Here is a 22,806-nt window from a genome sequence, read left to right on the forward strand (position 1 = left end):
GTTGTTGTCATTTCTTGGGTAAATAAAAAGAAAAGGCACTAATCAAGGTTTGATGGGTGGCTTTGTCAAGTTTTTAATAGCACTACAAAGTTGGGGGTGTTCTTTTTGTTGGTTCCTCATTTAGTCAATCCAGAGGCAGATTTTTTTAGCTAGAGGAGGAGCAAAAATTTTGGTGTCTTTTTTGGGTGATTTTTTGCCTCCTGAATTGTTATTGGTAAAATTTCGTTTTATCTTAGATTGCTTTTGTTCTTTTCTTAAGCATGCAGCTCATATTGCTTCTCCTTGTAGAGCTTTTCTTGTCTTTTTATCAGGTTTTGTATACTATGGACAAATATCTCATCCTGCTTGATCATTTTATATGGTAGAAATTAATCGGTTTTTTTTTTATTACAAAAATAATATTCCTAGAAATCTTTGTGGAGTTTGTTAAGTAACATGTGCATTATCAATGAGAACCCCTTCTAAGGTTTGCGTCACTTTGATAAATGCATTCTGGGAATGGGCATTAAATCATCTGAAGCTTACTAATTTCAATAAATGATATTAGAAGGACATATAATCATGGTTTAAGATCTCCTCAAGGAGATCAAGATATCTCTTTTACACAAGTCTCTGGATCTCTTCTTCATTTTGGATGTGTCTTCTAATCCCTCTGCAGGATTATGTTTTTGAACCCCTCTAGGAACTTTATGTGGTACTGGTTTGGTTATATTGCCATCTCAAATGTGTAACTATATTTAGAGATCTAAATTATATGGTATTACAGTGACCTGTTTCTGTAATTATGCTCAGAATGATGCTATACTTTATTAGGATAGTGGTTCCTATTCATGCCTCAGATCTAATTACTACTATGTGCTAATCCCTCAAGTTCTCTTTTATGTATCAAATTTTGATTAACTATATCTTAGGTTTTTAAATTCTGATGTTTAAATTTGTAATCACCAGTTCTACTGGGCAACCGGCATCTCAAAAAAGCAGCATATTGTCCCAACTGGCCCAGCATTTCCCTTTTATTTTTAATCTTTTGGGAGGACACCATCTGCAACCAAATGGCACACAAGAAAGCCCTTCTATTGAAGGCCCAGGTCTTCCTAAGTTGATAAATGCACACGACTCTGGTGAAATGCAAACTGGAATTCCTATGGATGGCATTGCTGATGATATGGATATGTACTCTGAAGAACTCCAGATGTTGTTGGGCAGAAATGACCATGAAATCAATGCTTCAAGGTTCTTATTATTTTTTGTCTTGCTTTATTTCACCTTAAAAAGTCTCGTCTTTTACTGAAATTGTGCATAGTTATAAACATTCTGATTGATATGGTAATTTTAGGGATAGTAATGGAAGATATGAACAAAGTGAGCTTGGATGCTCAGAGGCCACTATCGATTCCCTCAACTTTAATGATCAAAATACTGAAGGTAGCAATAGGGAAGTTTCCTTAGTATATTTATGACTTGCATAAACTGACTTCATGTTGACAAATTATGTTCAGTTATACTATCCTTAAACATTTGGATCACTGCTTGCTGGAATAGTTAACCAATGCATTTGACTACTGCATTATCTAGGGATATCTGCTTTCCAAAGAGAGCCGCTTATTGGCTGGAACTTGGGACCAGGAGATCAGATTGCACAGGAGTGGGCTAAAGAAAGGGCAGCTGATTCTGGAGCTACTACAACGCTTGACAACCTAAGCATCTTCCACCTTCCAGTGGGTGTGAGACCTTTAGAAGAGTTGAATGACAGTCCAAATATCTCAAATACCACACAACACCCAGAGACAAAAATAGGGGATGAGATTAAGGCACAACCACTGGTTACTTCAAGGATGCCTTGGGATGAATTAACTGGTGCAGGTTTTGAAGCAGTAATGGATCTATACAATTCTGCATCTACAGTACTAAAGGGAAAATATGCAGATATTCCCAAAAAGCAAGGCATGCTTTCTGTTCGTGCTGCATCTATGCTGGTAAAACTGTATTTTCTTAAAATGTATATTAGACAAGAATGTTTGGATACAAAGCATGCTAGTTTCTTAAAAAGCTCTTTTCTTGAATTTTGCACCGTCTGCTATATAATGCTTTAGTTGTCAAACTTCATGCTTACTTGCAGAAAGTAAAGTTAATACTTTTCATTGATTTTTAGAAAGCATGTCTTTGCTTCCAATTTCTTTGTAATTGATATTTCTTTTATTATTGTCATATCCTAGTACTCGTGCCTATTTTCTGGATCCTTTTTAGCTGAGTTCCCATATCCTAAAATTTGAGTTGTGAAGGATTAGACACCTAGACACGTAGCACATCCAACACCCATACCCAAACCCATGCAACATAAGAGTTTAGAATATTGCTATATATATATATATATGTTTTAGGTATTTAAGAACACAAATAAGATGAAGTAGAGCTAAAAAGTTTACAGAGATGTGAGGAGACGAAAATTTCCCAGTAGAGCATGAAAACATTAGTTTGTTCCATGACTTGAATAGAGCATGGAAAATAGGTTTATTTCATAGCCCATGTGAAGCATGAAAATATAGGTTTTTCTAATGCTTGGATTCTCTATTAATATTTTCTATTCTCTATAAAAAAAATTATGTAGTTTTTAGTGGAAATTTATTTCATTTGTGGAGGCATGCATTATTTTCCCAAACTATGTGAATATCTTGTTCCTTGTATTGAAATAATGCCACTCACACCTCCTCTTCATGAAAAGAACCTCTAAATCTACTCTATCCTCCTCATCCAGCCATTTGAAAAGCACTGCTTCATTGCCAGGAGACCTGGTCCTAAAAGTAATTGCTGAAGATAACCACTTATCCTTATTTTCGACTCTTCCTTTTCCAATAGCCAAGTCCCATCTACCGTCAACCTGTTGATGAAATTTCTCCTCATTTGAGCATTAGACATCCTACAGAAGACCTTGATATTTCTATTCCCGCCTTTAGTTTTCAGAATCTTGGAATTCTGTCACAAAGTTTCTTTCTTCTCTACCAAGAGCCTATAATCTTAAACAGTGGAATTCCTATCTGCCAACTCATTTGCCAACAACCAACTCATCTTTGTTTAAAATTACACCAACTCATCTGAATAGCAACATTACAGAACACAATTTTTTCGAACCTTTTTAAATGCTCTTTTAAGTGACTCAATTTGCTATCTAACATGAAGCTTGGTAATCCCAGAAGAGCGTCACTCCACTAACTTGAGATTAAGCTCCCAGTCCTCCTTAAGCCACATTTTTTTGGAGCTGAAAGGAGATTTCTCACTCAGCCTTCTATTATTAAGTAAAATAGCGTAATGATCTGGAGTACTATAAGACATAAGATCCCACTCCATTGACAATCCCTTGGGAAGAGTGCTGCAAGACACATTAGAAAAATGATTTTCCCAATCCATTGACCATCGCAGCCTCCACACTAAGTACTCTCTCTCTCTCTCTCTCTCTCTCTCTCTCTCAAAATAAAATACCCGTCCAGCCTAGACATGATTGACCATTCTGGCTCCACACTAGTCCCTTCCTCCCTCTCCATGCCCTCCCCCAATGCCTCTCCTTCCCATTAGTTAATGTTTTTATCTTTTAAACCTCCATTCAGCTGATAAAGACATATTGCCAGGTATTAGCTCCAAGATTGTTATGTCTTTATATTTTTCAAGGGATACAGCCTCATCTTATGTTTAAAACTTTTATTCACATATATATATATAGTTTTAGGTCTTACATGTTACTTTCAATAAGATAAAATTAGTCTAATTGTTTAGTTTCCCTACAGGAATCTGAACGAGATTCACAAAAAAAGTGGAGCCCCATTGTGCAAATGCAGTACAGAGGAGGAATCTACCAGGGGCGTTGCCAAGGGGGTCTTCCTGAAGGAAAGGTGCTTGGCTCTAGCATTAGAACACTAAGCAAAAAAAAATATTCAGGGGTTGCATCCTGTATAAGGAATTTATTTCCAGTTTATTAATAAATCTAAAACTTTAATTATGCAGGGTCGTCTTTCACTTAGGGATGGAAGCATATATGATGGCATGTGGCGCTATGGTAAGAGATCAGGTCCAGGAACACTCTACTTCTGTAACGGGGATGTGTTCCAAGGATCATGGAGGGACGACGTTATGCATGGAAAGGTATTCCTTTGAGCATAAAGCTTGCATCTATTTCTCACTTGAGGAACTGCCTCCAAGTAAATATAAGATTACAAAAGCTTCTTACTTTAAGTAAATTCAACTCTTCATATATTCAAACTGTGTTTCAGTTTCTCAACGCTATGCTTGGTTCCAAGAAAGAACTAAGAAAAGAGAAAAAAAAATATGAAAGAAAGTGATTCTCTCATATTTGGTTTTATTATGGAAAATATGAAAGAAAATCAATTATGATTAAATTAATAGAAACTTATAAAAATTTAAATCATTTAATCTTTATATAGAAGAGTAAAAATAAGTGAAATAAGTTTGAAATAGTATATAAAAATAATTTATTGACTTCAAATATTTTTATTTTCCTTTACTTATTCTTTTCTTCTATTTTTTTCTCTCGCATTTTCCCTCATTTCTTTTGGGAATCAAACATAGCCTAAAGGGAATCAAGTCTAAAGTATTTATGTAGGGTGCATTTTGTATTTCTGCTTCTACATTTAGAGCTAATGTATAAATGTTGAACCATGTCTTGTGTTTCTTTCCAGTGAAGATAAAAGAATGTTTTGTTTCCTTGTCCAGATACCAGAAACTAGGGTTTTGAAATAAACAAAAGACTGAATTGTCGTTACCTGAAGATCGAGCCTTAAGTAAACATTGATGTGAATCTGAGTATGGTTAAATTTCTGTCATTTGGTAGGGTTGGTTTTATTTTCACAGTGGAGATAGGTGGTTTGCAAACTTTTGGAAGGGAAAGGCAAATGGTGAAGGGCGCTTCTATTCAAAGTTTGGCGATGTCTTCTTCGGCCATTTTAAAGATGGATGGAGACATGGCCACTTCCTGTGTATCAATGTTAATGGAGAAAGGTATGTACACTGCCTGCTGCCATAAGGCCTTTAACCCCTTTTTTTTTCGCAAATTGTTTATAATATATTTTATCCATTAGGAGTTGCTACCTGATTCCTTATGCTGCTACTAAGATCTCTCTCTCTCTCTCTCTCTATGTGTGTGTGTATATATATATATATTAACTTTCTTCCTTGTCCTAATGCAAATATTTAGGTCTAGTACACACTTGTTCCATGGCACTAGGTTGGATCATCCCCCTTTTTTGGGCACTAAATAGCACTGGATCATTTGTTTATTTGTAGCAGCTGCTGCTGATCACAATTTTGAATAAATGCATACACTTAATACAAGAACCTAAAAGCTTGTTATAAATGTATCAAGATGGGTGACTGCCCTTGTCTCAAAGCAGGAAAAATATGCTCAAATTTGGTGCCAGGGAAATATGCAAGCTTTAGTATTTTCATTGTGATATGAGCTTAGAATTGCTAAACCTTAGGTTGGTCCCAAACTAGCATGAAGCCCTCATCAATATACATCCTATCCAGTCATAAATCACCATAGGAACAGCATATCTGCATTTTGTCTTGAATTTGAATTCTCCTTCTTACTGTTGTCCGTTTCCCATATTTGAAGGTGCGTTGAGGTTTGGGATGAAGGTGTCCTTGTAAGTCGCGAACAGCTGGACTCGGATACTGGCACTGGATGAAGATGCTGCCCATCAGACATACCCTCTATTTTTCTCTTATTCTCGGTCTTATTCACCGACTCTAGTGCTTCCATATTGAGTAAAATTATAATTTCTTATGTAACCTCCATTGGTAGGATTTTGAATCTAACCTTAACTATGGTTTGTTTTAAGGATAAATTTAAAACCATAGTAATCAACTATGCGTTTTATGTTTAAAAAAATTTGAAACTGTAATTATTAACTACAATTTTGTGATGTGAATATCTACATGGATGAGATATATTAGTTTGAGAATTATTTTTGGAAATAATTAATTTATTCATAAATAATATCATTTTGCATTTACTCTAAATTTCAATAAATCAGATATTGTGGTGATTTAAATCAATTTCATTATTTGTGTAAATATTTAGTATTTTTTGTAGATTGTGAAAATTAGAAAATGATAAGATAAATATCTTCGCTTTTAGAATATGTTACACCGTAACCCCTTGGTGCAAACATCTCTAAGTAATTTAAGGATAAATTGCACTCTGCTCAGTTGATCAATCATTTGGTAACATTTTTCAGGTCCAGGGCCAGTGTGAGCCACAAATCAAATCCGCAGTAGCAGTAAACAAGTAGACTGGAAAAGGAGAGGAAGCGAGACTCCAACTCAAGACCTCCAGGAATATGGGGTGTGGTTATTTTAGTGGAAGAGAGACAACAGCTACTCCCAGACGAAGCCAAAGCTTATATAGCTTGGCTCCAAGCTAAATTCAAATTTAAAAGAATGACTGCCACTACACTTTGCATAGGCATCTTAACTACAACATGATATGGCACCGGTGATGGTGGGGTGGGGAGGTTGGGGGGGCTGTTTTACAAACCCCAAGTGGATCCACTGTTTTACTGCCTGGAATTCACAGGCATAAAATGAATCCATGCCCAGCTCATAAAGCATTCTCTAAAACTTCAGCATCAATCAAAATTCATTATCAATGGTGCCACATTAGATTTACAGACTAACAAAATTCAAAAAGAGACCTTTATTCAGAGGCATCAGGCATTCTATCTGTGTGTGATATCAGTTTGTTTTGAACTTCTTACCGGTTTGGTAACTCTCTTTATCCCAGTGCATGACCTTCAACATCCCAACAGAACATGAAACCATTCCAGGGAGAGACAGATCTGACTGCATATGCTCAATTCTAATTTCAATCCTTCTATCCTGTTTGAAGGTACTTGTCCTTTGAATCGTACAGCTGAATTGATTGTAGAGCATCAAGACTGGGAATGAAGTACCACAAAATAATAGGAGTATTTGTCAGCAGGAAACATAAGAAAAGTAAACAGTATTGGAAACACAAAAAAAATATTTATACAGAAGCATAAAGCATGGTGTTGTTGGATCTTACCTGCAGTTTTGAGGAACCCTCCAGGTGGCTTCTGATGACCTCTTTAAGCTTGGAGGCAAAGACATATATTCTTTCCAATCCTGAAGCATAATTCTAAGATCATGAAGCTTGCTTTCCAAACCGAAACAACAATTTGCATGCATGGTAGATACTAGATTCAAGTCTTTGCTTGGTTCACAGAGCCCCCCAAAGTGTGCAGTATCCAAGAATCTCATCTCCAATCCAATATTCATGATAAAAGGATCAAATTTTATGATATTAAGCACATCCTGGTCATGCAGTCCAGGATAGGTTTCTCTTGAAGAATACCAGAACTTATAGAACTCTATGGACCGGTTGTTTGACCTTACATAATTAAAGCCTCCATTAGGTCTGTTATTTACATTGTAAGGGTCGCCTAAGAAATGATCACATGCAATCTGGAAATCAGCATTTGGCAAAAAGTGTGGAAATGGGTCCCTGAACCACATGATATCAGCATCCTGAACAAAGGAAAATCAACGATAAGAAAGATAATGGAAAACAGGGGAACAAAAGGTACATAGACATTAAAAGAAAAAGCTAAGTTCTTGGCATTCTAGAAGAATCCCCTCATTCATTTGGTAGGATGATAACTCCTATTCATGCTATCTTTGATTTTATCCACATCGATTTTTTTCTCCATTAGCCTCTAAGCAAACAGATACAGTAGTGTCCTTGCTTGAAAAGTATCATAATGTGTAGAAGAACAAGTGAATATTGACATCATGATACAAACCCTAATTTAAAGTTTCCCCTTTTGTAACTATATCTTACCATAAAAAATAACAAATAAATAAAAATAAATTAAAAATTAAAAATTAAAAATTAAAAAAAAAAAAAAAAAAGGTTCTTCCAGATACACATAATACTCGAACAGAATAAAAATAAATGTTTATTACTTAGAATCCCCAGAAATGTGCATACTAGCTGCCTCCCCATGTCTAGATTTTGGGGAATTTCTATCTCTAATACATCTCATCCATACTGGAACACAACACTAATGCCCATTTCCACAATGCAGAAGATAACCAAGAAATATTCAGAATTGGAAAATAACACCTGAAGCACAACTTCTTCCAATTCATCAAGTAAAAGTGAGGATGAAGATAAGTGAATCAAGAGGTTGGAATCATAAGTTGTGTGAACTATGAAGGATGAATCCGTGTCAAATTACCGACTTTAATCATCATTTTATGAGTGGTAAATGGAAATTTTACAGCTAATACCTAATGGTGAGGAGTGAAAATAGACAGGGCAATAGATAACAAATTAGCATCAATAAATGGTCAATGCGATGAAGCAACCAAAATAAAAGTACTAATTATTGGTTCACATGATTAAACAAACCGACATTTTTTTCTATAGGCAAAAGAGTAAGTGTGTGTGCGTGTGTGTGTGTAAATATGAGGATAAAGGCCTTGATCAAAAGAGCGAACATGGTACACTGTAAGTATACATGTGCGAAAGCAAAAAGAAGCAACATACAACAATAACCCTAAACAAGAACTAAGTACAGAACCCCTCTAAAAAATCTATCAAGGATAGTGGACTAATTTGACAATCAACTAAGAGATGCCCACAAGACCACATGTACCGATTAGAAATGACAGAGTCCTTAAGAGCCTAGTTAATGCATTGCACCCCTTCAAAGGTCTTCAGTTACATTCCTTTCATATTGTCCAAAAAGGGAAAAGAGAAGTTATTCTCCAAGCCTTTCTTCTCTTCTTACCCACAAAGCACCCATTAATTAAGTTCATCACTGAATATAGAAGAGCCAACAACATGTCGAATAAATAGCATAGCAAGTGTCATAGCTCTCTAGCTATCCCACAGTGGACGAAAAGATGGTCGATTCATCTACATTTTTTGCACATACAACAAAAACCTGCCAAAAAGCACCCTCTCCTTTTCAGTTGGTCCATAGTTCGAATCCTTCCCAAATAACTTCTCATGCCCTCAAAAGATCCTAGCATTTCTCTCTCACCACACCATCCAAATCAAAGTAAAACAAACAATCTTTCGATGTGTCTTACCTCTAGTAGAGTTCCCAAAACTCATAGGAAATAGATGTCATATCACTGAAACTCATAGGCTAAACACACATAAAGCTTGTGCTAGAAACCCAAAGTGAATGGACAATGTAAAAATAAGTGGTCGCTTGTCTCTCCAATCCCCCTACATGGTATACACCACTCCGGCCTAAGGGCTTTGGAAGGTCTTCTCAACTAAAGCAAATAATCGGTATTCACTTTCTTGTGTGCCACTAACCAAGCAAAGGCCTTGACCTTAGATGAGACTTTTGATTTCCAAATAAAATTGGCAGGATGAAAAGGAACTGATAATTTGGACAAAGCAAGGAAGAAAGATTTTACAAAGAATAAGCTTGAAAAGTCCAATGTCCCTGCTCGCACATCTGGGATAGATGTGGATAAGTGTACACAAGTAAGAGAAGTCATTAATTCTTCGAGATCCTCAATCTCCGAACCTGTTAAATTGCGGAGAAAAATTAGATTCCAAGCGAGAGAAGAGGCATTACCATAGATAGCCAAAATGGAGAAGTCTCTAACGGTGACAACAGTATAAAGTCTTGGAAAACTGTGAACACAACGGTTGATCCCCCTACCACAAGTCTTCCTAAAAACAAATTCCGATCTCATCTCCCACCACAAAGTGAGTGTGTACATAAAAAAGTTAGAATATATGTGCAATGGCCTTCCAAGGACCCCGATGTGGCCATCTAACTAAAATATTGGCATCTCATCCATTAAGATGTGTCCCATAGATACTCAAAATAACTTGATGCCAAAGGGTGTGCCTTTTCTTAGAGAACCTCTAGTCTATAATAAAGTACGATTCTTCATAGAAAACTTTCCTAAACCTATACCACCAATCTCCTTAGGCCTACACACTTGATCCCAAACTTATTAGATGGTCCTTTTTTACCTCTCCATACCCTTATCATAGAAAATCCCTTTTGCATTTTTTCAATCCTAGAAGCTAAAGACGCAAGAATCTTGAAAAGAGATAAGAAATAACTCAGAATGTGAGACAAACAAGAAAGGATTAGAGTTATTCTACCCCCTAATGACAAAAAAGCCTTTTTCCAACCATCCAATCTTCTAGAGACTCTATCAATCACTGGATCCCAAAACGATATTGATTTCGGATTCCCCCTAAAGGAAGACCTAGGTACATTAAAGGCCAATCAGAGACTGTACATCCTAGCATCAAAGCTAGATTGGAGATTTGATCATGACTTGTGTTAATGCCAAAGTGAGTGCTCTTGTTTAGATTAATCCTAAGGCCCGAAAAAACCCCAAAAACCAATAGAATGAGCTTCAGATTTTGCAAATCTTCCATAGAAGCCCTAGAGAAGAAAATAGTGTCATTAGAAAACTGTAAATGGGACACTCTAATCCTATTTCTACCCACTAGAAACCCCTCAAATAAGCCCCTCTCCTCCGCTCTAAGCAACATCCTAGTTAAAATATCAGCAACAATGATAAAAAGAAAAAGGGAAAGAGGATCTCATTGCCTTAACCCTCTATATGCCTCAATCCAACCTTTGGCTGCACCATTCACTAACACCACAAAACTTGTCGAGGACAAGCAGCCCTCATCCAAGCCCTCCATTTCGAGCTGAGAACAATTCACTATCAAAGCAGCCCACAAGATCACTGTTGAGGCATTGCTTGCAATCATGAGATTACTAAATCCTCACACAGTGGTTTCATTCAAAATCTCAGCAATGCCTTAATCTCCATCCCAATAGTCCAATCATAACCACATGGTTTTAAATGACCAATGCATCATCCTCTAATTCTTAATAATGCTCCTGAGCATTGGCCCAGATCAACCCAGATCTTCTAAACATCAACCATCAAAGTTAAGCTTTTGTGCATCTTACTTATCCAATTCAATACAAGTTTCGCTTCATTTCAAAAAGAATAAAGGGTGGAAGAAGAAGAACAATCTTCACTCTTCCCTCGTGTGAAGGACATCCACACTGGGAGAACCCTCTCCTGCTACTATCTGAAGACTGAGAAAGAAGCCCAATCTGCCTTTGGAACGGTAAAAGAAATCGCCATAGATTCTCTGTGGTGGAAGCATATAAAGACCATCAAGGAAGTTGACATATCCCACACCTCGTCTCAAGGATTATTCCTTTCATTGCACATTCTAGTGTCTCTCCTTCCAAATCACCAAAGTAGCTAAGAGAGTGAAGTTTCACAACTTTTGGATCCTTCTCCTTCAAAAGTCTCAGAAGGCTATAACTAAGGTCCTGATAACATTCTTTTCATACCTGCCAATGATACAAGGAATAAGTGCTAGGGTACTGTATGAACAAGTGACCCACCATCTCCCCACTAATCCTTCCTATCAGACAAATATCTGGAGAGACTCAGCATGGATTCTTCATTTTTAGTCAAGGCCTATCAAATAGGCTTATTTTAATGCAAGCCTATCAAGCCTTTCATTAGCAAGGGCAAGTGAGAATTAGAAGTCACCAGTCACATATCAATTATCACCAATCCAATAACATAATTTCTCTATAACTGGATCTAGTCATTCTATATATACTCTATTATATTGTACTTATGACTATTAGTTATAATATGCATTGAATGGCAATCATTTGAGGAAAAGAGTACAAATAGCTAATTATCAATTACTTCAAACAAATTCAAGATTACATTCACATATGCCTGATAAATGAGCAAGGAAACTAGGTTTTATATCTACACTAACTCCATTTTCTTTTTCTTTTTTAACTTTGTCTGTTACTTTTCTACCTTCACCAACAAATTTTGCTTCCACGGTGTTCCATATCATTATGATGCAAAGCGTGTAAACAGGAAAGGGAAAAAGCGTCTGTTTGGGATGATCATTTTGCATTGAAAAACTTAAAATCTATATGAGAGAGCAGGTAAACTAAGGTACTTTAGATAGTATATAGAGTGAGGGGAAAGCATTAGTAATTATTTAACAACATTTAGCTCATATTGCTGTGTCATAGTAGTGTGGCAACCAGCAAGTTTCTATTCAGATCTGTAGCAGGGGACCATCAGCATTATTGTGGCAATGATGTAAGTCTTCTTTTTTTCCTTTCTTTTTCGGATCCTACTTAAAGCTTAATTTATGCATCTTTTCTTGGGTTGTTAACCACTCCCGTGGCTGCTCTTAGAAACTTTTTCTTTCTTTCAAGAAATTGAAGTCCTACTTCATTATCTACCACCTAGCCTTGTTCTAAAAGCACTTGTACTTGTCTCACAAACTTTCTGAAGTCCATTCTATCAAAAAAGTTTCTTTGCATGAGTTACTTGTCTTGGAAATCCTTGGGATTTTCCAGCTAGTCTCTCATCTCCTGCTCTCTAACATTTCCTCATTCTTTGCTGCTTCTCTCTTGTTGCCTCTCAGCAACCTCCCTCTTACCATCTTTCTAAACCTCCTCTCATTTCTAAACATATCCCACCACCTTCTTTTGTAATACAAACCATGGCCTCAAGGGCACAAAGGCCATCCTGCATCACCTTACCTTATTCACACTAAAACGATGTGTTTCTATACAACTGTGACATCCTTCTTATAATAATAAAGGTAAGTTAAATTACAGTTTCACCTTACAGTGCATGCAGTGCTTCAATACCTATTATCCTTAAAAAATTGTCTGGATGAAATGGAAGAAAACTTAATTCTGTTGGAAATCAAGCCCACGTCGCCTTCCTGCCTGTGCATGTTCCTCCCCATATTTAGCATCCTCTGTTTACTTCCCTGAATTAGTGTAATGTACAGCCTTTATTATAATTGATTTAAGAGTAATTCTAGCAAGGTAGTTTATTCACTTTCCATGTAAGAGTTTATTCACTTTCCATGTAAGGGAAATTCCGTCCGGTGATAGTGTACCATTCCGGAATTGTCTCATATCTGTAGGCTATTTATTTATGCTTTCATTCATTGTAAAAAAAAAAAAAAAAAAGGTATCACAGAATAAATTGAGTCTGTGTTCCTCCATAGTTTGTCTTCAAATTCTTCATATTTTAGTCTTCAAATTCTTCATGGTATCAGAGCAGGTTTAATCCTGTCTTATCGTCTTCATCTTTAGTCAGTATTTTTTTTTTCCTACTCAATTCATTCTTCTAGTTTATGCCTAAATACGGTCCAGCCTTTGGAATGGCTACCAACTCATCATCCTCTACTTCTGATATCATCATCTCATCGTCTTCATCCTCTCATCAGATGGAAACCTCTCATCTTCCAATCACAGCCCATAAACTGAATGGGCAAAATTATTTGCAATGGTCTCAGTCCATATTAATGTTTATTCGGGGAAAGGAGAAAGATGACTACATCACCGGAGCTTCGGCGGCACCAGAAACCACAGCATCAACCTACAAAAAGTGGATAGCAGAAAATAATATGGTCATGTCCTGGCTAGTCAACTCTATGACCACTGACATTGGTGAAAATTTTCTGTCATTTGATACTGCCAAAGAAATCTGGGACATTGCAAAAGAAACTTTCTCAGACAAGGAAAACACATCTGAAATCATTTAGATTGAAGGCATCCTCCACGATTTGCGTCAAGGAAACCTTATGGTAACTGAATATTTCAATACTCTTACTCGTCTATGGCGTCAACTTGATACGTTTGAGGTTCATAACTGGAATTGTGTTACAGATGGTTTGTTGTATAAAAAGATTGTCAAAGGGAAACGCGTGTTTAAATTTTTGTTAGGCTTGAACAAAAATCTTGATGAAATCAGAGGAAGAATCATGGGAGTAAAACCTCTACCTAGCCTCAGAGAGGCATTCTCTGAAGTCCGTCGCGAAGAAAGTCGGAAAAATCTCATGATGGGATCCCATCAACAACTGAATATGGCAGAAAGCTCGGCTCTTAAGACTCAATTCGCTCCTTTTGACAACCGTAAAAAAATTAAAGGAGGTAGACCTTGGTGTGATCATTGCAGAAAGTCGGGACACTCAAGAGAAACTTGCTGGAAGATTCATGGAAAGCCAGTAGATTGGAAGCCACGTCAACCATTTGAGAAAGAAGGACGAGGCAATCATGTGGCTACCGATGAACAATCGCCACAACCTGAAGCTAGCCCTTTTAATAAGGAGCAAATGGAGATGCTTCAGAAACTACTGTCTCCTCTTTTGTCAGTACAGTCACAAACTGGCTCATCTTCCAACCAGGTCATTGGTTCCGGAACCTTGGCTCACAAAGGTAATTTTTTAAGTGCCTTCACTGCTGGTAAGAAATGTAAAAAACCTTGGATCGTGGACTCAGGAGCATCTGATCATATGACGGGAGATGCGACAATTTTTTATACATATAGCTCGTGTTCAAATAATTTAACAGTCCGAATAGCAGATGGTTCACTATCAAAGGTTGCCGGAACAGGTTCAGTTGTGCTATCAAGGGATCTTACTCTCAACTCTGTTCTCCTTGTTCCTAACTTGGACTGTAATCTATTGTCAATTAGTAAACTCACTAAGGAAAAGAGGTGTATTACTAATTTTTCCTCCACTCACTGTGAATTTTAGGATTTGGATTCGAGGAAGACGATTGGCAATGCTGAGGAATGCTCTGGACTCTACATCCTTAAGGAGCGCCACGATCCACAAGAACAACCTCAAATGACAGTTGGTGGTAATTCTATTTCGGTTTCATGTCAAAATAACGATAGTGCAATTAGGTTGTGGCACTATCGCTTAGGTCATCCAAATGTTATGTATCTCAAGCATTTATTTCCTTCATTATTTAATAAAAATCCAAAATCCTTTGAGTGTGAAATCTATCAATTATCAAAACAAGTCCAGTCTCATTTTCCCATTCAACCCTATAAAGAGTCTAGTCCATTCTCAATGATTCATAGCGATATCTGAGGTCCGTCAAGAATAAAAAATGTAACTGGTACTAGGTGGTTTGTCTCATTCATAGATGATCACACTAGATTAACTTGGGTATTCCTCATGAAAGAAAAATCTGAAACGAGTCAAATTTTCAAAAATTTTAAAAATATGATTCAGACCCAATTCCAGTCAAAAATACAAATTCTAAAGTCTGATAATGCTAGGGATTATTTCAACTCCATTCTAGGAGAATTTCTAGCACAAGAAGGGATAGTTCACTTAACTTCATGTGTTGATACCCCACAACAAAACGGAATCGCTGAAAGGAAAAATAGGCATTTGTTAGAGGTGGCTAGATCACTAATGTTCTCCATGAATGTTCCAAAATTATTCTGGGGGCAAGTTGTCCTTACGACAGCCTACCTCATCAATAGGATGCCGTCTAGGGTACTAAAATTCCAAACACCTTGTCAAACACTCCTAAAATCCTTTCCGACTACTCGTCTCATCTCCACCGTCCCACCCAAAATTTTCGGGTGCTCTGTCTTTGTTCATATCAATCAACAACATAGAAGTAAACTTGATCCTAGGTCACTCAAGTGCATCTTTCTTGGGTATTCTTCAAATCAAAGGGTATAAGTGTTACTCTCCGATCACAAGAAAATTCTACAATTCAATGGATGTCACCTTTTTTGAAACCCAGCCTTACTATCCCAAAAACGATATTCAGGGGGAGAATTCAACTCAGGAATATCAATTTTGGGATCTTGAGTCATTCAGTGAGTCACCCATCACCACTGAAAATCACATTCCTCCAGAGTCATTTAATCAACCCGAGTCCATTGTTGACTTGTGGGATAAGGAGCACATCCAAGAGGAAACGGAGGAAGGAGCACTTTCTCAACAAACCCATGAGGCTGAACCGGGTCCTAATCCAAGCAAACTTCCAGGTAACAACGCTCCTGATGGTACTGTTGATTCCGAGTTAGAAAATGATATTCTTAATATGCCCATAGCTTGGAGGAAAGGAGTTAGATCATGCACTCAGCATTCCATTGGAAATTTTATTTCTTATGATAAGCTATCACCTACGTTTCGTGCATTCACTTCTAGCATCACAGAGATACAAGTTCCTCGGAATATTCAAGAATCTTTCAAGTATCCTAAGTGGAAGGCGGCAATCAATGAGGAAGTTCGGGCGCTGGAAAAGAATGGTACGTGGGAAATTACTGACCTCCCAAGAGGTAAGAAACCAGTTGGGTGTAAGTGGATTTTCACAGTAAAGTACAAGGCAGATGGTAATGTGGACAGGTATAAGGCTCGGTTGGTCGCCAAAGGATTCACCCAATCCTATGGCATTGACTATCAAGAAACTTTTGCTCTAGTTGCCAAGCTCAATATTGTTCGTGTACTTTTATCTTTGGCAGCTAATCTCGATTGGTCGCTTCACCAACTTGATGTGAAGAATGCCTTCCTCAATGGTGACTTAGAGGAAGAAGTTTACATGGACATTCCTGTTGGACTTGAGACGACATCAAATTTCAACAAGGTTTGCAGACTCCGAAAATCCTTGTATGGTCTCAAACAATCTCCCAGGGCCTGGTTTGAACGGTTCACTAAGGTAGTGAAAGGGTACGGATTCGTTCAATGTCAATCCGATCACACATTATTTGTGAAACACTTCCCAGAAGGGAAGCTGGCAATTATCATTGTATATGTGGACGACATAATTTTGACAGGTGATCATGAAGAGAAAATTGACTTACTTAAAAAATTACTGACAAAGGAATTTGAGATCAAGGATCTTGGAACCCTCAAGTACTTTCTCGAAATGGAGATTGCTAGGTCAAAGAAAGGTATAGCAGTCTCACAACGCAAATACGTTCTGGACTTATTGAATGAAACAGGAATGCTAGGATGCAAGCCGGCAGAAACACCTATGGATACAACTGTCAAACTGGAAGAAAGTGATGGAAGTGCGCTAGTTGATAAAGGAAGATATCAACGTCTTGTGGGGAAACTCATCTATCTTTCTCATACAAGGCCAGACATCGGCTTCTCCGTTAGTGTGGTAAGTCAATTCATGAATAATCCAACCGAAAAACACATGACTGCTGTGATCAAAATATTGAGGTACCTCAAGATGACACCGGGAAAGGGTCTCTTCTTTCAAAGAACAACAAAGAAAGAGATTGAGATTTTTTCAGATGCAGATTGGGCAGGTTCAATGACTGATCGGAGATCAACTTCAGGCTACTGTTCATTTGTCTGGGGGAACTTGGTTACATGGCGAAGCAAGAAACAGTCGGTGGTAGCCCGTAGCAGTGCTGAGGCAAAATTTCGTGCTATGGCACAAGGTATCTGCAAGGGAATCTGGTTGAACAGGCTGTTAGAAGAATTACGGGTTCCATTGAAGCATCCCATGGTGTTATACTGCGACAATCAAGCTGCCATCAGTATCGCTAAGAATCCGGTTCATCATGATCGAACTAAGCACGTGGAGATAGATCGACACTTTATCAAGGAAAAGATTGAAGAAGGAGTTTTCAAAGTCAGCTACACTCCGACAAACTGTCAAACGGCTGACATTCTCACAAAAGCTCTTGCTCGAGTTAACTTCGAAGATCTGACAGAAAAACTTGGAATGATCAACATCTACAACGTGGCTTGAGGGGGAGTGTTGGAAATCAAGCCCACGTCGCCTTCCTGCCTGTGCATGTTCCTCCCCATATTTAGCATCCTCTGTTTACTTCCCTGAATTAGTGTAATGTACAGCCTTTGTTATAATTGATTTAGGAGTAATTCTAGCAAGGTAGTTTATTCACTTTCCATGTAAGAGTTTATTCACTTTCCATGTAAGGGAAATTCCGTCCGGTGATAGTGTACCATTCCGGAATTGTCTCATATCTGTAGGCTATGCTTTCATTCATTGTAAAAAAAAAAAAAAAAAAAAAAGGTATCACAGAATAAATTGAGTCTGTGTTCCTCCATAGTTTGTCTTCAAATTCTTCATATTTTAGTCTTCAAATTCTTCAAATTCCATATCAAAATCCAAGTGCAGCAGCATAACGTTCTTTTTAAATCAATAATTGACATAATATAAGCCTGATGAGGTAGTCTCCAGCCCTGGAAGGATTAAGCCTCCTATGTACACAACATAACCATAATCAAACTACATGTTATGCTTCTTAGAGCAATGGTTACGGCTGACCAATAGAGAAAAGGATTGACAATGTAGATTTATAGATGGACAAAGTAGAGAAAGAACCCACCACAAACTAGATAAGGCTGTGTTAAAATTCAGCTTTAGTTATCCCTACATCTCAATGATTCCAGATGAAACTGCTACTCAAAACATCTGACATCTAAGTTTGGTTTCTCTGGATGCTCCTAAACAGTTTTTCTGGTGACGGTAATTTGGGTAAGGTTTGAGAAGCAACATTGTTAATCAAAAAAACAAACTAACAGTCACCAAACATTGCAAAAATTTCAGCCATGAGAAGAAATCAAATAATAGCATGACACCGGACTTTTGGATCAAAGAAAATACATGTCTACACATTCATGTGAGGGTATGTGTATGCACACACAGGCGCATGAGCTATACATGCACATGTATGTTTGTACTCACAGGCATGCGCATGTTCACTGGCACATGTGTGTGTGAGAGAGCGAGAAGAAAGGGGTAGAGAAAAAGAAAGTACCGAGAAAATGAAGTTGTACCCCATCTCAAGAACAGACCGCAGGAAATCAATCCGTCTCCACATCATCTTCAAGTAGTCAGAAGTCATAAAGTATGCCTCCCCAGAGAAATCAACTCCTTCAGTGACAAGGGTAAAGCAATGGTTGTGTAAAATCAAACAACGAGCAAATGCCTTTTGATCCAATGCAATAATTACTAAATGGTTCAGATATCTACGGGTGTGATCTCCAATCCTAAAGCTCTCAAGGAAAAGATCAATAACTGAATCTGGGGCTGCCCACGCTTCATTTAGAGTTGTTAAAATAACAGTGTGATCTTCCATGGCAGCGTCCTTCAAAACTCTTTCAAGCCTAAGTTCCTCATTTTCCTATAATAGCAACAAGAATTAAATACAAAACATATAGTTTAAGATGATAAATCTTGAAGTTGATTCAACAGTATATGAAAGATACTGAAAAGAAGTCATTAAATAAAAAGAGAACAGATGAAGAAGCAGCATAACAGCATCATGACAGATAACAGAAGTGGCATAATCTATGGTGATTTTTTATTTTTTTTTAATATATAGCTACCTTAGACAACATGGGTGCATGTGGTATTATTGGTTTTTTTTTCTTATGTAAAAGCCCTGTTCCAGTTCTCAACAGGATACTCCTTGAGACAGTTGAACTAGTGCAGGCCATAAAAAGGTGACCAAAGGAGTCTTTTGTGTAGTATGGATCATAAATAGTGGAATGGGGGGATGAATTGCTCTCTTAATGAACCAGAATCCCTGATCTTCAACCACCCTGTACCTAAACTCTGAGAGCAGGAACCTCTATTGTCATCCCAGATTCCAAAATGAAACCGCTCACTTTAATTCTATTTATCTCCTCAACAATAGAGCCACTCCTAGTTTCCCGTCGATGGAGCCACTACCATTCCTCTTGCTTGGAATTTATTAGTAGAGTGAACCCCAAGTCCATTTAGAGCACACAAGGCTAAGATGCTAAAAAGTAATGTAAGGCAAATGAACACCGGAAAAAAAATTAAAACACAAAATAAATGTGATGTGTGAAGCCCACTTTGAGAAACAACCAGTCAGAAAATATATAACTGTACTGAACATCTCTGACTGGGGCACCTGATGAAAAGGCTTCACCCATGCAACCTTGGACGGTCACAACTCACATTGATTTAAAATAAGAACTAAAGAAAAAAAAAATATGAGCTCCATTATTCACTCATCAGTATCAAACAAAGGAGGAGAATTAAGAATTCCACTAACTAGGATAAATCATAACTGTGTATGTGTAGGGTTTCCAGACTGTGCATGCTCTGCAATACAGAATGTTATATGAAATATTCCGAGTATATATGAACTAATCTAACAATTCCCATAAGGATCACCATCATGAGTGCATCAAGAATGATAAAAAATATCTATTGTACATATTCAATTGTTTACATTTGAAATTCTTCCATTGCAATTATTATTTTTTAACGCTTCATTTAACTGGAACAGTGTCTACTTTAACAAATGACAGTACAAATTTTTAAAAAATAAAATTAAAAAGTTGTTTCTTTCTGAAATCCAAAGAAGTAAAATTTTTTAAAAAATAAAAACAGTATTTGTGTAGAATGACATGGAAAACTGGGAGACTTGCCCCTGTTTTCTTTCTGGTGCCAATTCACTCAGTTACTAAAAGTATGAAAAATGAATACAAAACAAAAATGTGAGCTCCCAAACTATGAAAACAGAAACTCTCTAGTTTTTCCCTCAAATGTCTTTTTTTCCATTTTTCTTTTTTTTCTTTTTTCTCCAATAGGTAAAGAAAGAATCATGTAAGAAGCACCTAAGAAAAGAAGGTGGAGCACAAGCATTCCAAGTACATGCGGAACAAAGGGGTGACAATAGAGGAGCTCTTTCCCTAGATATCTTACATACCTTTAGACTCTTAAACATCCCAATATTATCAAAAATAAATAAATAAATAAATTTCTTAAAAAAAAAAAAAAAGTGCTAAGACCATTTTCTATTTCAAACATAGAAAAGATCAAATGATGATTATAAAAAATTTATAAAAAAATTGAAAAAAAAAAAAAAAAAAAAGCAAAGAGTTTCCAAATGTGCTTTTCAAAAACCCTTTTTCTGAAAACCATTTCAAGAAAAGTCAAATTGCGGCTTTTCAAATCTCCAAAAATCCAGGCACCGTAATAACTAAGACCGACCAAGAAACGGCAAATTTCAAAATATCAGTTTCGTTTCCACAACCAAGCATAAGTTAACCACCAAGCTGAATATACTCATATATTTTTTGTCCCTTAATGATCCCATGCTTCTCATTCATACTCAACATTTGCAAAGGGAAAACAAAGAAAAAACAAAGAAAAAACAAAAAAAAAAAACAGTTAGCCATTAAATTTTTCCAAAACCACCCACCCCCTCCTTGAAATCAACTAATAAATGAGGTTTTATTTTTTTTTTTTGATGGGTAAAAAGAAATATATTAAAATCAACTAATAAATGAGTTAAATGAACCTTAATGATCTATTTCCTTATAATGTTGCAAATTCCAGGGCAGGCATAAAAAGTAGCAAATTGAACCAAAGAAAGCTTGAGGATGTGATAGAGAATATTAAAGCGTTATCATATCACATTGAATAGTATATAAAGCAGATATGGAAACCAGAGAGATGCATTATAAAATAACATCAATTAGTGTAGTAAAAAAATGTTGAATAAGCTACAACTATTCCTAATCACAACAAACTAAAAATTTAATATATGAGAAACCCATTGACTATATGATAATAAACCTAACTCTTACATAATATATTCACAGGCGGTCAGGTCCTTTATCAATTAGGAACAAAAACAAAACAAGAACACCATCAGCATCAAGCAATGAGTATTTTACAAAACAGTATATTACAGAGAAAAAAAAAACTCACTAAGAGACACGATATCTAAAGAGCATTTGCTATCGTGCGCCAACGACTATGCAAAAATGCGCCCGGCACTTGCAGGTTGCAGCTAGCGCGAAATTTATCTAAAAACCCTAACTCGCTGAACAAAGAAAACAAAGAAACTCAGAATCGGTGGAATGAGGCAATCGGACGATGCAAAAAGGAAAATTGTTCCACAGAGAAAGACGCATGGTAGCATGCACCGATTTTGCTAAAATGCGCCGCAGTTGAACACAGAAATGTCCGTAAACCTCACAACGTGGTGATTAAAGAATAAAAATAAAAATAAAAATAAAAAACCAGGAAATGCTGAATATCTCACACACATGACGAAACCCTCACTCCCCTCACTGCAGAGACAACAGGAAACAGCATAAGGAACCCTACCGACAAGCGAAAACCGAACTCACCGGAGGAGAATTGCCGACCTCGGAGGGGTCCGAGGGGAGAATGAGGCCGAAGGTGGCGGGCCAGTTGTTGTTGTTGAAGGAGGAGGGGGCGGCGCGGGGAACGGGGAGCGGGAAGGGGAAGGGGAGGTAGAGGGAATAGTGGGCTGAACGGAAGAGCACGAACCAGAAGAAGACGCCGGCAGAGATGAAGAAGAGGAATGCGAGGGCGCGGAAGACGAAGGCGCCGGAGTCCGGCAGCATATTTCCGGCACAGAGCTTAAGGACAGCGGAGCGAGTCAAGGCAGCCGTGGATCGCCTCCTCTGGAACGTCACCGGTCGCGAGATCGATTTTTTCATCGACGGTTGAGAAGCTTTTCATGTCCATGAGAGAGAGAATGCCAGTGAAGTAGTTACGATTCGATTTTCTATTTTGGACTGATTATTTGAAACCATACTTCTCAGTTCTCACTCATACTTGGTTTTCACTTTTCATCGCTGGTTTACTGCACACTGAATTAACGACCTGCATCGCTCTACTTTTTTGCCACCTGGCTAATTTTTGTGCCACATCAGCAACGAAGAAGAAGTCACTTACAAACTTCACCTGGGCTTTCAATTACATTTATTCAAACTTAATCATAAACTTGGTTTAATTAAATTATATACGATAATGAATTTGATAATTTCAGTTCTTATAGTTAAATGCATGAACGATATATTAAGTAAAAATGGGAATGAAAAATATATGATTTAAAATATTTTTTATTTTTTATTTTAAAAAAAAAACTCACATAGTACATAATTAAAAATAA

General features: G+C 37.2%; 2 protein-coding genes across 9 annotated transcripts in view; one reads left to right on the forward strand and one right to left on the reverse strand.

Annotated features, from left to right (window-relative positions):
- The window catches only part of LOC100264763 (protein ACCUMULATION AND REPLICATION OF CHLOROPLASTS 3, chloroplastic), a 42,887-nt gene extending 36,209 nt beyond the window's left edge, over positions 1-6,678 (forward strand). For 7 of the 8 annotated variants that reach the window (XM_059740784.1, XM_019221679.2, XM_059740724.1 and 4 more), the window contains 7 exons: positions 949-1,233; positions 1,337-1,425; positions 1,576-1,976; positions 3,780-3,884; positions 3,997-4,134; positions 4,841-5,007; positions 5,624-6,030. In XM_059740784.1, coding sequence (XP_059596767.1) covers positions 949-1,233; positions 1,337-1,425; positions 1,576-1,976; positions 3,780-3,884; positions 3,997-4,134; positions 4,841-5,007; positions 5,624-5,696 — 1,258 coding nt within the window. In that variant the 3' untranslated portion in view covers positions 5,697-6,030. Of the gene's footprint in view, positions 1-948; positions 1,234-1,336; positions 1,426-1,575; positions 1,977-3,779; positions 3,885-3,996; positions 4,135-4,840; positions 5,008-5,623; positions 6,031-6,248 lie in introns of those variants that run through there. The other variant, XR_009466924.1, reaches the window with a different exon arrangement.
- On the reverse strand, positions 6,609-22,464 carry LOC100263129 (uncharacterized protein At4g15970). Its single transcript, XM_002273178.5, has 4 exons — positions 22,016-22,464; positions 18,658-19,023; positions 7,076-7,557; positions 6,609-6,947 (listed from the first exon to the last, which is right to left on the reverse strand). The coding sequence occupies exons 1-4, from the start codon at positions 22,349-22,351 to the stop codon at positions 6,884-6,886; spliced, it is 1,248 nt and encodes a 415-aa protein (XP_002273214.2). The 5' UTR covers positions 22,352-22,464; the 3' UTR covers positions 6,609-6,883.
- Positions 22,465-22,806: the final 342 nt, after the last annotated feature.

This window comes from Vitis vinifera, chromosome 1 (genome assembly GCF_030704535.1).
Source record: "Vitis vinifera cultivar Pinot Noir 40024 chromosome 1, ASM3070453v1".
Classification (NCBI taxonomy): domain Eukaryota; kingdom Viridiplantae; phylum Streptophyta; class Magnoliopsida; order Vitales; family Vitaceae; genus Vitis; species Vitis vinifera.

Excerpts from the sequence above, each read along its gene's own strand:
- LOC100263129 (XM_002273178.5), bottom strand. The coding sequence starts at position 22,351 with ATGAAAAAATCGATCTCGCGACCGGTGACGTTCCAGAGGAGGCGATCC. Across the intron at positions 19,024-22,015 it reads AGGTCGGCAATTCTCCTCCG|GAAAATGAGGAACTTAGGCT; the intron begins GTGAGTTCGGTT and ends TTGCTATTATAG. Across the intron at positions 6,948-7,075 it reads AGGGTTCCTCAAAACTGCAG|TCTTGATGCTCTACAATCAA; the intron begins GTAAGATCCAAC and ends CTTCATTCCCAG.